The 17,383-nt window shown below is 34.4% G+C and overlaps 1 protein-coding gene across 3 annotated transcripts in view; it reads left to right on the top strand.

Moving 5' to 3' along the window:
* Positions 1 to 17,383, top strand: part of LOC120527316 (ubiquilin-1-like) — a 67,343-nt gene that overhangs the window by 21,459 nt on the left and 28,501 nt on the right. For all 3 annotated transcript variants that reach the window (XM_039750581.1, XM_039750580.1, XM_039750582.1), the window contains exons 3-6: positions 1,300 to 1,412; positions 3,393 to 3,655; positions 8,095 to 8,253; positions 10,087 to 10,294. In XM_039750581.1, coding sequence (XP_039606515.1) covers positions 1,300 to 1,412; positions 3,393 to 3,655; positions 8,095 to 8,253; positions 10,087 to 10,294 — 743 coding nt within the window. The remainder of the gene's footprint in view (positions 1 to 1,299; positions 1,413 to 3,392; positions 3,656 to 8,094; positions 8,254 to 10,086; positions 10,295 to 17,383) is intronic.

Below are 17,383 nucleotides of genomic sequence, written 5' to 3'. Positions count from 1 at the left end.
ATATATATATATATAAATTTAAACCTCTGGCATTTGAAATGATTAAATTTGAAGAAACATATAGTACAAATAAAGTATTATCCATCTACCCATTGTCAAGCATGCAACATTTTGATGGCTCAGGAAAGCCTGGTAATACCACCCCACTTCAATAGGGGGCACTAACGCTAACAGTTTCTCTTCTGCACTTTAGAGCACTTTCCTGGAAACATCACCTAAACCCACCCCTGGTGAACACAGTAACAAACACACGCCCCTTTCAGGCACAGATCTTTATATACTTGGATTCCAGCAAATGGAATTAATCTTTTTTGGACCATTGCAATCACTGAGAGGGAGAGCTTGTGGCTGCTAGAATTACAGAGGCAGTAGTTGCCTGTTTTTTTCATTTGGCACCTTTATTTCTGTGTTCTGTTTTAATTAAGCCTGGTGCCCCAAGATTTTGCACCCCTGTCTGTCTCTTTCCCGGCTTCACCCTGTCTGTCTGTCCATTGCATACAAACACCTAACAAGCATTTGTGGATTTGGCAGGTTTTCCTGCTTCACTGTAGAAACTATTACTGATCAGAGGGGTAAAAACAAAACTGACATTTTTTGTGAATGTACAAAAATTATAACTAGAATTTTCTCATTCCAGAATTCTTTTTTCCCCATCAGTATAGATCTATTCTTGAACCTGCTTAATTTAGCTGAGAGATGTGGCAAACCAGAGCCTGTCTTGGCTGCTCAGGACCAAAACCTGCAAACATCCTGGACAATTGTCTACTCCATCATAGCCAATATTTCTTGATTTTTGGAATAAGATGAAGACATTCAGTGTTGCTTTGACTAAGGGAATAGGGAATGTTTTATTTTTTAAATTCCAGTACGAAGATCAGACTTTGTACTTAATATAATGTCATCTGCCTGAATAGCTTTATTTTCTGCAGACCAATATTACAGTATACGTGGAATCGTTTTAAACTTACTTGTAGATGGCAGATTCCTAGTATGTTTTCCAGCTTTAACTAAACTCGATGTATATCAAAGTTAAAGAAAACCTTTCTTATACCTGTTATCATCTTAGAGGTTTCTGTTACATTACTATCATCTTTAATTACAATCCCACATTACTGAAGAGTGCAATTTAATTACTCTTAATTTTAAACAGTATTTTAATGTTGTGTTAATTTGCAAGAGAACCTTGTAAACATTTGTTATTGGCAGCCTATTTTTTTGTTCTTTTCAATTGAATAAATGCATTTTATAAATGGATATATGTTTTTGTTCTTTGTATCTTTTTTTTTTTTTTTTTTTAAGGTCACAGGAACAGTCTTCTAGCAATTCTACTAGCATTAATACAACTGCTTCTGCAGAACCCAGAACTACATCTACTTCAAGTACACCTGGTTCCAGTAGCAGTTTAGGTCTGGGTAAGGATCATTACTGCATTGTAATAAGTATACTTTGAAAGATGTGTTTGTTTGGAATGACAAAGGGAGTTAAAGTATTTTTTATTGTCTCTATCCAAGGTATTTGCCTGCTGTACTATAAAAAGTGTACACACCTTTTGGAGTTCCATGCTAAAGCAGCTTTAAATGAAAGAGAGTTTTTTTTTTTTTAAATAGATTTAACAAGTTAAACTTTTGGTAAAGATCCTATTTTACTCTTGGAAATAGCTTGTGTGTTTTTATTTTTGCAAAGAGTTGCATGATTTTTACTCAGTAAATTATTGTTAAACTTTCTTTTAAAATACCTATATATTGTTTTTCTCAACTTTATTTTAGGTACTAGGTATCCACGGTTTAGATATTGAGCTAACTTAGATAATATTTATTCTTCCCTGCATGCTCAATTTCCATTAGACCAGAGGATTTTGTGGTAATGTGAAAAAAAATCTCCTGTTTAATGTTTTATTCTCAGTAGTAATTATTTTTGTTATAATTTCACAGGTCAAATAATTGGGTTATATTTGAGCTACTCTATTCAGATTTTCTGTATTTCTTTATGTATTACATTTAGACTTTATACTCAAACAGCTACAAAATGAAAATATCTGTGCACTCGTGTCAAAAATCATTCAACCATGTAGTATATCATAATGCACGAAAGATAGATAGATATTTTGGTACCAAAAGACAGATTTAAGAAAAAAAAATACACATAAAATTTTAAATATGGATATGCATGATTTTTCATAATGTTTCTTAATTTTCCTTCTCAATACACAATCTGTAATGTCATAATTTGCAAAATGTAATAATTATAATTGATAATTGGCACCACAACGGAACAGGCAGTGTTATTGAAGGGCAGAAGTTGGAGAAAATGATGAGTTAGCATGGAGTAGGTGCCAAAGAGTGTGTGTATTGGAGAAATTTGATAAGTCCTATGGCACATTATGTGACTTCTAGTGAAATAGCATGTCAAACTTAATGAATGAAGTTTCTGGATCTTGCTATTTTCATAGTGTCAGATTACATAACTGGTAATTGCAAGGGATGAGAAATTTCACAGCTCCGTAAAATAGCACATTTTGAAATGTACAAATTATTTTGAGTTTGCAGCATTCTGGCAGCTAATTACCTGTATTATTATTTTCCAGATATGATAAGTTCATCCACAATCTTATCCCTTTGTTTTTTTTCTCTTTCCATTGTGTTGCTGTACATCAAATAGGAGACACCAGACAGAGAAGCCTGTATTCTGTTTGATTGGTCTAAAGCATCCACGTTTGTTTTTCAGTAGCATTATATGCATTGTGTTCTGGGTGAGCGCACATTTATTTTCTGCTCTTGCACACACAGACAAGCTCACCCATATAACTTACAACAACTCTAACCAGTAGATCACTTGGCAGTCTCTTATTTTGCCTTAAGGCTTCAGGCTGCCACTGTGATGAATTAATGCAAAAATCTACAGCAGCTCCTCCAATTTCACTTCATTTTCAATGGGCTAAATTAAGAGAGAGTTTTAAGAAAATAAAAGTTTTACTCCTGCCATTGAATTATTGAACCATTGTAATGACAAAACCATAACACCAACTTGGAACAAGCATTCTTCTTTACAAAGTACTTCGGGAATCAACAGCACTGACAGGTACTGTAACTATGCAGTGGCCAGTTCAAAAATACTTAGAGTGCTGATGTCTTTAATGCAGTTAACATAACCTTATGAGTGATGTGAATGAATATCAAAAAAATTGCTTCTGGGCATCTCTCCCTCAAAGTAGAACATTTCCTGTGAGAACATATAAACAAAAGGACATCTTTTATCAATCTCCGAGCTTTCAGCTGTTTTCATCTTACTTGTCAGTGGGAACCACCACTTTATCAGTTTTTACATTATTTATTGTTTTTCACACAATAATGTAAGTATTGCTATTTTTTAAGAAAAAACACTGTCTTTTCTAGGTGGTCTTGGCAATTTGGCAGGTTTCACTGGTCTTGGAATGAATTCTGCAAACTTTTCAGAACTGCAGTCTCAAATGCAACGCCAGCTAATGTCGAACCCTGAAATGATGGCCCAGATTATGGAGAACCCCTTTGTTCAGAGTATGCTGTCCAATCCAGACTTAATGAGACAATTGATCATGGCAAACCCCCAGATGCAGCAGCTCATTCAGCGGAATCCAGAGATTAATCATATGCTAAATAATCCGGATATAATGAGACAAGTAAGTGCTCTGTGTTTTTCATGTTTACTCTTATTGTTATGTCATATACAGTTTATTGTGTTGCATAAAAATGTTACTACTCTTATGCATTTCATCTCTGGAATGTGTTGTTTTGAAATTGTCTTCATATGTTTTCAGCGTCTTAGTCATAGAATTACTGAATTACACATTTCTCACTAAGTGTTTCCCTTAAGCTTTCATGCTGATAAGTGGAATCAATTTTAGCATGAGTGCAACTGAGGTGGATGTTTTGTTGCTAAGCAGTTTTTTTGAATTCATCAAAGAGTGTTAGTCATTTATCTAGCTTGAAACAATGTCTCATTAAAAGAAATTAAAATAAATACATCATAAGAGAATCAAATGTCATTGTAAGATGAGTTAATCAGTAACATCAGTGAATTGGTGACATATCAGAATGCTTTTTCAAGGCTCTCCAAGTATTATTACATGCTATAGTTCACTAAATCCAGTAACAATTTGGCTCAAATAAATTGCTTTATTATCAGGCTTGAAATGTCTATTTTCAAACCTAAATCTGTAACCACACTGAATTGACCCCTTAACCTATTCCAAAAAATATAGAGGAATGAAAAATTCTCCATCCTAAATGTTTATCCAAAAAAAAAAAGCAAAAAGCCCATATGCACATAAAAATAAATGGGAAGTAATGTAAAAAAAAAATCAGAAATTGTATAATTAAGAATACTGTTTGTCTGTTCATCAAATTGAAATACATAGTTATAAAATAACTTTGTTAACTATATTCATTGTTTGTGATTTTGTAAAAGCGGACACTGGCTATAGAGTGGCAGTGAACCTTTTGTTAAGATTTAAATGAAGTAGGTGTGTCTAATCAGTTAATTGCAAATTGACTAGTTGATCATGTTACGAAGCTCCATTTACAGAACATTTTGGGGCAGATTTCCCAACCTGTACTTCTTTGTCTTGGATCAAATGGCATTGTGAGTCACTGGTGTACCCAGGAGCTCTGATTTATAGCTGTTTTATGCTAGAACTGTTAAGCATTTAAGTATGCAAAGACTGTTTGTTTTTTTTTTTGTTTTTTTGTTTTTTTTTTTCCAATTAAAAAAATGAAAAAAAATTTTTTTTTCTGATTTGCCTTTTGTTGTTGTAAAATTTCCTTTTTAAAGAGTCTCTTCAGAAATGCACATTTTAGTTATCCGAGTACCTTTGACAACATATTGTTTTAGGGCACAGTCTGCGACTTAACACACATTGCCTGAATTCCATTCACGTTCCAGCATGCATCAAGGCAGAACCACAGTGGACAGGGTGTTGCCTGATTTTATGGTGAACATTCTCTCACACATACACACAAACACACACATATCAGGGGCCAATATAGCATTGCCGATTTACCTTACCTGCGTCTGTAGGAAATACAGACAAGGAGAATACATGCAAACTCCTGAGAGGTAGTGCCTGGACCTTGGATGTTGGTCTTCTAGTTGTTGTGGGGAAGAAGCGCTACTACTGTGCAACTGTGCCGCTGCTATTACTTGAAGTACAGTGGGTGAAATAAATTCAACAGGGGATCAAATACGTATGTGTGCTCGCATACAAAGAAGTGAACAGTCACTAATTTTATGGTAGTTTCGTTTTAATGGAGAGAGACAGAAAATCAGCCTAAAATACTGAAAAAAGCGCATTACATAAAAGTTATAAATTGATTTGCATGTCATTGAGAGAAAGAAGTATTTGATCCCCTACAACCAAGGCAGAATTCCGGCACGCACAGATTGGCTGTGTGCCTATGTGGCTCACAGGTTACAATATGTCAGTCAATTACAGATACTCCTGATCTCAACTCGGTATGTGTATAAAGAACATTTGTCCACAGAATCAATTTCTTCCATTCCAACCTTTCCACCACCATGGGCAAGACCAAAGAGCTGTCAAATGGACATCAGGGACAAGATTCTAGACCTGCACAAGGCTGGAATGGGCTACAATACCATAAACAAGAAGATTGGTGAGAAGGTGACAGGGACTATTTGGAAATGGAAGAAATATAAAATGACCATCAATGGCCTTCGGTATAGAGCTCCATGCAAGATCTTGCCTTATGGAGTGAGGATGATCATAAGAAAGGTGGGGGGGATCAGCCCAAAGCTACACGGGAAGATCTTGTTAATGATCTGAAGGCAGCTGGGTCCACAGTCACCCAGAACACCACTGGTAACACACTAGGCTTTAATGGATTGAAATCTTGCAGTGCCAGCAAGGTCCCCCTTCTCAAAAAGGCACATGTATAGGCCCGGATGTTCACTGGCAAACTTAAGATGGGCTTGTACATTAATAATTAAGGTAAAATACCTAACAAATTTTAAAGTAAATCAGACAAAGCATAGGCTAATAATAAATAAAAAAAAAAAAAGACAGTGCTGCTAGGAAAACAATAGAGCATGCTGGACTTGACTTTAAAACCAGTAAAAATTCAGTTTAGTGCAACAAAAGATGGGTAGAGAACAGGTTTCCTATGGAGGAATATTTTGAACAAAAATAAGTAAATGTTATGTGAAATTTGATAAATAAAAATAATATATGTGATTGTAAGTAATTAAATATTTCAAAAATGTTTTTATTGCCTTTTTTTTTATATATTTAGTATTTATTTGTTTCAGTGACACCGCATGCAGCATGAAATATGCCTTGAATCTTAAACTGTCAGTTTCAACCATCAAAACTGAGAGGGATGCCTTTTTGATTGCTGAATCGTGGGTGGAGTGGCTGTAAACCTTCAGCTCTAAGAGCAAAAAGAAAGTATAGCTGTGGAATAAAAGGAAAATTTTCAAGGATGGCATTATTTTGGAAACTGAACTGTGTGTCTTTTAAAGAACACTGTACAAATCATAAAACCTTAATGTTATTAAAAGTATATGTTTTCACTACATACCAGTTTAACATAACCTGCAGAAAGGGAGATTTCTTTCTATAACACCATTTTTAATTCAGGAAGCTTTCTTGCAATGAAATTTTATAAATGTAGTGTTGCAGATGAGTTTGGGGAAAATGTACAATAAAAATATTTTCATATTTGTCTGTGCATGTAATGACTGTCTGTGTCTATTTGAAATAACTCTGCTCCTACAAGCTAATTTTGGAATTTATTTTTCAATAAAGAAAGAGTGGAAGAGGAAACTCCCCAGACCTTAATCCCATTGAGAACTTGTGGTCAATCCTCAAGAGGTGGGTGGACAAACAAAAACCCACAAATTCTGACAAACTCCAGGCAATGATTATGCAAGAATGGGCTGCCATCAGTCAGGATTTGGCCTAGAAGTTGATTGACAGCATGCCAGGATGAATTGCAGAGGTCTTGGAAAAAGAAGGGCCATCAAATATTGTCTCTGCATAAACTTGATGCAATTGTCAATAAAAGCCTTTGAAACTTATGAAATGCTTGTAATTAAACTTCGGTATACCATGGGCACATCTGACAAAAAAATCTAAAACACTGAAGCAGCAAACTTTGTGAAAACCAATATTTGCGTCATTCTCAAAATGTTTGGCCACGACTGTACTATTTGTGATTTTAAAAAAAAGATTTCAGGCTTTCAGACTCTGCTGGTGTCAGATGTATGTATTCACAATATTAAAGCTTAAAGTTATTTCTGACTATGAGCATCTTTGTTGGCGTATGACAACTGAGGAATTCAAAGTTATTGTTCTGCCAGTGGACTTTGGGAAAATTTAAACATGAAACAAGAAATGAGAAAGATGAAAGCACATAGAGAAAACTGGTGTTTGTTTTACATTTTTCATCTATGAGCATCTAATGAGTGATGGCGTCTTTTACTTGTAATAGGTATGACATAAAACAACCCTTTACAGTTATCAGATGAAACTGGCAAAAGATTGTGCAGTGCACTTGCAGTAAAAGAGTCAACCTACTTACTTTCTACTATAACACACAAATATTAAGTTCAGCAATTCTAATGATTGAGTGTTTTGCTTTACAAATACTGTTTTGATAATGTAGTTGACAATTTTAAAGGGTTACTATGTTTATTATTTTTCTATGTATCATACAGTATGATATTAGTAGGAAACATGTATTGCATAAGTAAAATTCATATTTATAAATATACCTTAAGAATTAAGAATGACTAAGCAGTTTTGTAGTAAAACTTTGTATTTCACAGTGTACACAGTATCTCCAGCAAATTATATGTTCTGTGTAATAAAGTTGCATAATAACGGCACTCTGGTACTTGTGCATTAAATGTTTTTTTAATGTAAATACAACAATTAAGAAGTCCTGCTAGCAGCCTTTTCTTAGCCCTGCATAATGAATTTTCTTATAAAAACTTCTCAAGTTGTACTTTATGTAAGGTAATGTATAAAAATGCATGAATACTGTAATGGAATTATCTCTTGTATACAGTTTACACAACTGTTTTTCCTCTGCCTTATAGACACTGGAACTAGCTAGAAATCCAGCCATGATGCAAGAGATGATGAGGAATCAGGACCGAGCACTAAGCAACCTTGAAAGCATTCCAGGAGGCTACAATGCATTGAGAAGAATGTATACAGACATTCAGGAGCCAATGCTGAATGCCGCTCAGGAACAGGTAAAATTGAGCTTTAAAGATATTTTCTCCATATCACTTTTTTTTTTTTTTTTTTTTTTGCCAGACACCATGTCCAGATGTTTGAACCAGACACCAAGAAAGCAAATACAAACCCATACCATCACTTTTATTTTTAATTTAATTTCATTTTGTTGCTCTCTATCTTGTCAGTTTTTTCTTTTAAATAATCATTGTAACATTATAAAAAATCTTTTTCAGCCAGCTGGACTACTGTTTGAAACAAAATACTGCCCTTCACGTTTGTAGCATTAACACCCTACAGGAGCTGTGGCAGAAGAATGCAGGATAAAGTGCAGACAAATGTACAGTGGAAAAATGCATGTACTGACAAATACACACAGCTAGTAAAGTGTCACTATACTGTACAGTTTGAAACTGTGTAATTAAGTGAGCACTGAACGATAAAATTGTGTTGATTACTTCCTTTCACCTTCTTAATCAGTAAGGTGACTAAGTTAAAGCCAAAATCTCCTTACAGAGCACCATTCTGTCCACTTCCCCTTTAAACAGTCAAATTTTTGAATATATAAAAACAGTCAACAAATTAAAAGAAATTTAGTAAACACTTGTGAAAATTTTATATGATTCAAAACAAAGCCAACATGTTAATTGCTTTGACCTTATTCCCCAGTGCAATTGAACACACAACAGCCACAGTACTGTAAATAATCATGTGTACAAAGACTGCAAACTCCAGCCTTTCCTAAAGTTCACACTATAGCCATGGTGATAGATATGTATTATCCAGCCCCTGAGCGAAACAGAGTTTGGTTGTAAATTGTCTTAGCAGTCAGTTCTGCGGCAAACATTCAAATCTTGGGGAATTCACCTGTGGTCCACTTAATGAATTCAGCATTGCACGGAATTGATCTTCACAAATATTGGCTCAGAAGCCAACTGCTGTTTTTCATTTTGGTAGATGGTCAATTAGTGGACCCAACTTTCTTTATAACCAACTCAGTTACTCATCTGTTTTGATGAGGTATGAGTTTCTTTCTTGTCTCTCTGTATTTTGGAAACAGATTTATCCAAATTTCTGTAAAATTCTGGAAAGCATGTGTACAAGCCCTGATATCCCGCCCTACATGGAGGCACTATCAGTCGCGAACCTATTCCTCTATTAAAGGACATGTGAACAGGTCATTTCACCCATCCCCTGCTCATACATGCTGGCCAGAAAGACAAACAGATAAACATGACACAAAATAATTCTATGTGGAAGCACTACAATACAATGAACAAAACTTGCAAAATAAAGTCTATACCTTAAGTAGAATTACAATACACAAATTTAGAGAGAACACCAAACCATGTAAATTAAAGAGTTATTACACCGTGCAGTTACAAGCACCTGATAATTTTCTGTCTATTGTCAAAAAAAAAAAAAAAAGTCTAAATGTTACTAGCTTGTGGATAATTTAGCTTCCCCCAGACTAAATCATTAATTGATAGGCTGGGGCCAGGTACAGCACCTTTAACATTCACTGTGGTACATTTTTCCAACCATTCATTACCAAACATCTTAATCAACCTATAACAAGGGGACTGAAGTACTCTGTAAAGCATCCTCAGGTCAGGAATTAAGTCTCAGCCCAGATGGTCATGAAGCTATCTGGCTAAGAATTACTCCTCCATACTGGGCAGAAATAAATTTGTCTACTTAGTGTGCAAGGGGAAAAAGAAACATTATGTCAAAAATATGTAATGAGTAGAAATTTTCATCTTACCATTTCAGAGAAATTTAGTGCTAATTTTAATGTAATACATTTTTGCAACTAATGTAATAGTGCAATTTTTTTCCTCTTTTAAAAGTTTGGAGGAAACCCTTTTGCATCCTTAGTGAGCAATTCTGCTAGTGGTAATCAGCCATCCCAAACAGAGAATCGAGATCCATTACCAAATCCCTGGGCTGCTACTACAGGCACTCAGATCTCCACAACTTCTGGAAGTAATGTCACTAATGCTACAACAAGCCCAGCATCAGGGCAGTCACTGTCAAACCTGGACTCTGGAATAGGAGGTAAGCTGTAGTGGCATCATACCACTCATGAAATTTTTTGTACTTTAATATTTCATTATTCAATCAATCAATCAACAACTTATTCTATGTTCATTAATGTTGACTTATGTTTATTTTTTATTGTGTCTTCTATTTTTCTATTCTTCATTTTGTAAAGCACTTTGAGCTACATTTTTTGTATGAAAATGTGCTATATAAATAAATGTTGATTGATTGATTGATTGTTACCAATCAAAGCATATCACTGTAACTGTAATTTGTTTCAGAGGCAACATTGTCATGTTTTGATAGATAATATGCAAAAAGTCAGGTGTTGGCCCAGATATTTTTAAAACTTGATAACCCATACATGAATTAAAATGTATAATGCTTTTGCACATGAACATTGCTTCATTATAGGCTAGCTCATTTTATTTGCTAATTGCCATTTTCTTGCCCTTATCACTGAAATCTACACCTTTCTAGGGTATATAGTGTTCCAACTCTGGTTTACGATGAACAAAGTGTTTTTAAGTAATCAACAGAAGTTGGGACACCTGTGCAAATTGTTTGTTTCAACTTGCACAGCTTCATTTTCTTTAATTGCTGCAGAACATCTGTAGGTTTTAGCATATTAGTTGTTCACTGAATAAGACCCATTTGTAATATTCTGGTTTCCCTTTTTCAGTTTTTGCTAACATAAACTTTAAATTTAAACATCTGGTTGCTTACTACTTACCTTATCACCATTTTAGGTTGTTCATTGAATTTCAACTGATTAAATTTGAAGAAAACTGAAAAAACTAAGGTGTTCTAAAGCTTTTGAACAGTAGTGTATAAGCTTTGTATAGTACCAAACCAGCACCAGTAACCAAATACAGTCCTTTGCAATCCTAAATTGTTTCAATAATTAATTCACCATGTTATAGACAGTGCACAGTTTTTTCTCATACACCCAGTTTTCTAATGTCATTAGCTTGGGGGGAAAAAAGAACCACTTCTTCCCAGAACAAGTAAATTTTACCTTCTCTACCTGTTTCCTTCGTGTTATACTTTTCCTTAAATTACGCAAGATGTACCACTGTCTTTTAAAATTAGTCTTCTTGATAGAAAAGAAACCGATTACTGAAGTGCAACTCAACAGTGTAGTCGCAGATTGCACATTCACAGTAGAAGTCATGATTTTTTTGAATGTTGTTACTTAAACATTTAAAAATATGAACTAAAAAATTGCTTTATTTAAAACTACTGCAAAAATTTTTTTCTTAAATTTTTTGATTTGAATGATCAGACTTAGTCAGCAGTTAATACTGGAGAAAGGACATGTTGATAATAAGAACTTACACTCTTATTTGATAAATACTTTACAGATGGGAAATGTAACTAACATTATAAAAAATTTCATATTTTTCCCCGTTTAAAATTAATAGGACAAATTTTTTGGTATTGACAGTTCTTTGGCTATGTGTTTATAATGAAAGCAAGTTAGTAGTCTTCTTGATACCGATTAATTAACTATTTTTCCTATATTTCAAATATTTACTAAATGACTTAATATTACAGTTCTTCATTGACAGAGTTAAATGTCTCAAACACTAAGATCTACTTAGAGTTCATTACTATCAGTCCAGCCAAAAATTTAACTTTAACTTAAGAGCAAGCTGTGTTCTCTTGTCATCTGACAAATTTAAACCAAAAAAAGAGGAAAAACAACTTCGTTTTTTTTTTTTCTTTCTGAGTTTCACCTTTCACCTAAAACAGTTAATCGAACTATTATACCATGAATTATCATCACATGAGCATTACAGGCATATAAATGAAATGTAATGTTAGTCTTTCAAATAAAATGTCCTTATGATAGTATATAAATAAACATAACTGGTGCCATTATTAAGAAGTAAATAAAAAGCTGTTATCAATAATACTGTATTTTACAAGGCTTATGTTTTGTTTATGACTCTAGAATTTCTTTCTTAGAGGTTATTTTAGTAACACACTAAGAACATTCCTTTTCTGTGAATGATACAAAAGACAGACTGATTTCTTTTCTTTAAGGATCTCTGACGGTTAAATTGAAATCGGTCAGCAAGTCTTAAGAACATTCAGGAATCAGGGCTAATATCAGCTATAGAAGACTTATTGATTGTATTCAGTATGTCTTGTAAAACTAGCAGTTGTTAAAATTGAGATTACAGAACATGTAGTAGGTTTCTTTTATTAATTAGTGATTGAAGCTCTAGTCCTAGTGTTGCCTTTAAACATACTGCCTTATTAATTTAAGGAGTAATATATTTTGGTCCAGAGTAGTAGTCTGCATCTGTATGTTATACAAATTATTGTTAAAGAGCTTCATACTAATTCCTGCTGCTAATGTTATGTGAATATTTGGCAGTAAGTTTTGTTTGTTATAATACTTTTAAAATGTATGGTTCATATATATTAGAATTCAGGGAAGGAGCTGTACAGGGCTTTTTTGGACTCTGTAATAGTCTCAGTCTCTATAAAGTGGTAAACTTGTAGTTGTGTTATTCTCTATCCTGAATTTTTGGTATTCTAAGTATAAGAAATACCAGTAGAGGCATGCAAAATCAAAGTGGAGAGTTCATTTCCTTTAAAGTTATCCACTGTCAGATACCCAGTGTATGAGGATGAATTTTACCTGGAAATGGGTATTTCTGATGTTCCAGACTATGGAACTAGAAATGATCAGCACTTCTTTCACTTCCCATCAGTAGACATTCTTTTGAGGGATTTGTTGTTTTTGGTTCATACTATTGGTCCTTAGAAGGAACTGAGGACAAAGTAGAAATATCAAAATCATCAAAACCTAATCGTCTGCTTTAGTAATCTGAAGTAGTTGCTTGAGTCTTTCATTTAAAATGAAGGCCACTATAGATATTGCTTGCTTATAATTATAAAATTAACTTTCCTTAAAATTTTCAGAAAAAATTGATCTTTTTAACTGAATTGAATTGTTTTTAAACTGCATCCAAAAAGAATGTGAGATTGCTGTTTTTTTTTTGGCTACCGTACATACTGTACCTGTAGAGCAGTAGAGGTTGCACATTTTTGCTAAAGCAGCTTTCTTAAGTAGAAATCAATATTGATTGTGAAACTTGAAATGTAGGCAAATAGCTTTTTAATTCTCCTCCTTGAATTTGTATATTTAAATATTTTACTTTTCTCAGAAATTGTACAAATTGTTTTCACAAGCTAAGTGGAATTGTAGTTGTGCTTGGTTAATAAATTTTTGTAAATATTTCTTTGTAATGGACATAGTTGCAAATGCGTGTTTCATTGTTAATCAAAAGTAGTTACATTTAAAAGAAATTAAGTAAGCAAATTATAATGAACCAAAAATTAGTATAAGATTTCAAGCAATGAAAGTTATTATCTAGTAAAAAAAGGGTGCCGTTATGAGTCGCAGGTCTCCCAGAATAAAGCATAAAGTATACAAAACCAGGGTTTTTCTGATATAAATTAGAGAGGAACAAATAAGTGTGAACATAAAATACAAAGTAAACGGAAGGAAATAAAATCCCTGCTGTCACTCTACAATGTGCAGTAAAGCACTCTGCCTTGTTCCTAACCCTGGATTCTTTCCCCTATTTGTGAACTTTTGCTCCAAACTTTACTCCTAACTGCAGACTTAATATGCCAAATTCTGTGAAAAACCCTGTTTCTGTAATACAGTAATCCCTCCTCGATTGCGGGGGTTGTGTTCCAGAATCCCCCGCGATAGATGAAAATCCACGAAGTAGAAACCATATGTTTGTATGGTTATTTTTATATATTTTATGCCCTTATAAACTCTCCCACACTATTAACATTATTAGAGCCCTCTAGAGATGAAATAACTCCCTTTAGTCAAAAGTTTAAACTGTGCTCCATGACAAGACAGATGACAGTTCTTTCTCACAATTAAAAGAATGCAAACATATCTTCTCTTCAAAGGAGCGCTGTCAGGAGCAGAGAATGTCAGAGAGAGATCTCGAGAGAAAAGCAAACAATCAAAAAATCAATACGTGTCTTTAAGTATGCCTAAACACCGCGATAAAGCGGCATTTTTTTAGAGGAGTGTCCGGTCCGTATCCTCTAGGCAAACGGCCTCTGTGCATACAGCCCCTGTGCTCACACCCCCTCCTTCAGGCAGAGAGAGTGAGAGAGACAGAAAATGCAAACAATCAAGCACTGCGCGGGAAGCACATCATATATCATTGAGGAGTTTTATTTAATATGTAATACTTGCTCTGATTGGGTAGCTTCTCAGCCATCCGCCAATAGCGTCCCTTGTATGAAATCAACTGGGCAAACTAACTGAGGAAGCATGTACCATAAATTAAAAGACCCATTGTCCGCAGAAATCCGAAGCAGCAAAAATCCGTGATATATATTTAGATATGCTTACATTTAAAATCCGCGATGGAGTGAAGCCGCGAAAGTCTAAGCGCGATATAGCGAGGGATCACTGTAGTGCAGAGTTAGTAGTAGGGATGTCACAAGAATTGATATTTCAGTACTACAATGGAACCTCGGTTTGCAAGTAACTTAGTTTACGAGTGTTTTGCAAGGCGAGCTAAATTCTTTTAATAAATTTTGACTTGATAAACGAGCGATGTCTTGCAATGCGAGTAGTATGGATACACTTTGTCTGCTGAGTGTCATGTGATCATAACTGAGCTGATGGTTCTCTCTTGCGCGCATCTCTCTCTCTCTTCTCTCTCCCCCCTCTTGAGGGCAATCATCTTCTATTCTCCATCTGAGTCTGCGTGCCTCACTCATATAGTCAACATCCGTACGAGCGTATACTGTTTACTACAGCATTGTGACTGTGCGTGTGTGTGTGCGTGTGTGTGTGCGTGTGTGTGTGTGTGTGCGTGTGTGTGTGTGTGTGTGTGTGCTGTGAAGCACGAGTCCCTGTCTTGTGCCCCAAAACACAAAGCTGAGTCTCAGTACTTTAACAACACCAGCTTTATTCAGCTTAAAACAGCAACAGCGTGGTTATTTATTGTAGCGGGATCTTTATAATGTTCCTTGTATCACCAATCGACGGCAGGCGCTTATAGCATGTTCGCGATCTTTTTGGATACGCTTATACGGCGAACTGCTACAGCGCTGGGAGACTGCGATTGCTTTAGGACACTCTTCCACGTGTCGTCCCATTGGGTGGAATCCCACAAGAGTTTACAAACTCACTCACACCAGCCATGATTCTTTTTTAAGGTAAAGTGCAGGTTAATTTGTTTTATGTATTTTTACTTTATATTTTGTATTAATCATTTTTATATGAATAGTTTTGGGTTGTGGAACGAATCATTTGAGTTTCCATTATTTCTTATGGGGAAATTCACTTTGATATACGAGTGCTTTGGACTGCGAGCACGTTTCCGGAACGAATTATGCTCGCAAACCGACGTTCCACTGTAATTCTGTACTAAAGTTATGATAGCATACAAGCTTTTTTACAGTATTGGTACTACCGAGAAAGTCACATTGTTGATGATACAGCATTGCATCATATTGCAAAGAAAAACTGCAAATGGAAGTCATGTCTGAAAATACTTTTGTGTTTGTTGGATTTGAACTTGTGAATGCAGAAATTGTGGTTGTTTAAAAAAAATGAAAAAACAAAACACACATAGGCTTGAGTTTATTGCCAGTTTTATCCCATTATGGAATTTATTCAAAAACATATTTTTACATGCTTTTAGAGCGAAACAACATTACCAATCAAACCAGATGTGTTCATTCAGCTTGTTTTGTCACACATTTGTAAGAGGAGATGCAAATTTAACAAGATTAATTGCTTTTAAGTAGTGTCCTACATGGCCCCAATAAATGAACAGAGGCTTCGCATTCATTCTCATTGTAAGGGGCATTTCTACAGATGTCCATCAGTCCAAGCATATGTCAGTTTTATAATTATTGTATACAGATTTGGGTCATGCTGGGGTGCGACTCGCACGTCCATGGTTGTGCCTATAGGACTGTGAGATATGGGAGGACTGGCAGAGCAAGAAACAATTGTCGCAAGTAAACATTGATGTAAGATTCAAATGATGTGGCAACTTGGTTTGTCTACACTGACAATTCCATGAGTTACTCAAATTTTTGATGCCAAAATAAAATTTTATTAGTGTTTCAATGTTTTGAAGGACAAGGCACATTCTTTTTAATACAACATGCACTATGTTAACAGAGATGCATATTCAAAGTGAACTTTATTGTCATCTCAACCATATACATGTATACAGATTATTGAAATTGCGAAGCTCAGGGTCCACAGTGTAACAACATGAAGTGCAAATAATAAATTAAAAATAGAATAAAAATTTAAATTTAAAATTATAACACAAGAATGCAGTTAGTAGGACAATCAAAACAGTATATTTTGTTGCTAAATACAGAATCTGCAAATGCTGAATTTCTGTAATTCGTCTGGCTTTTGATGGCATTCTACCGTTTAACCTTTAAGTGAAAGCACACGTCATATACTTGAATGGTATGTTGGAAGAATCCAATGGTGTCTCACAGTTCATTTTTGTGAGTACAGATGCTAACAGCAAAGTACTTTTCAAATTCTGGATCTTTAGACAGGCATAAAAAATAACAAAGTCTTATCACTCCCCCAAGAAACCTTAAAAACCACCAAAACAAATTCTGTTTACTAGGAGTTTTGAAATAAAGGATTCATGTAAAACTTAACAAGTTTGATTTCACACAAGAAACTTTAATGTTGGGAGAAATGTTAAAAAAGGAGGAATAGATTTGGAAAATTAAAGCAAATTTGAAATAATTTGACTGATTCATTAAACAATACTCTTTAGTAATTTTTTTTTAACCAGCTAATTATCCAAATATAAATCTTACAATAGCAAATAACAAACCTAACTGATTGGTTCACTGACAAACCAGATGTTAAAAGCATTTTGTTACAAAAATAGCTTTAAAGAGTTTATTTAGATAGAAATATCTGGAATTATCTTGACATTTACTATTCAAAAGTATACTGTATTTACAATAATGATTGAATTTTATATTTAGCATGGATTTCAAGGAATAGTTTTTAGTTAATGGGCAAAAAATGTCGGAGAATAGATTTTGGATTTG

The sequence above is a fragment of the Polypterus senegalus genome, chromosome 4 (genome assembly GCF_016835505.1).
Source record: "Polypterus senegalus isolate Bchr_013 chromosome 4, ASM1683550v1, whole genome shotgun sequence".
Lineage (NCBI taxonomy): Eukaryota > Metazoa > Chordata > Cladistia > Polypteriformes > Polypteridae > Polypterus > Polypterus senegalus.
This window is presented reverse-complemented; position numbering and strand designations above follow the sequence as displayed.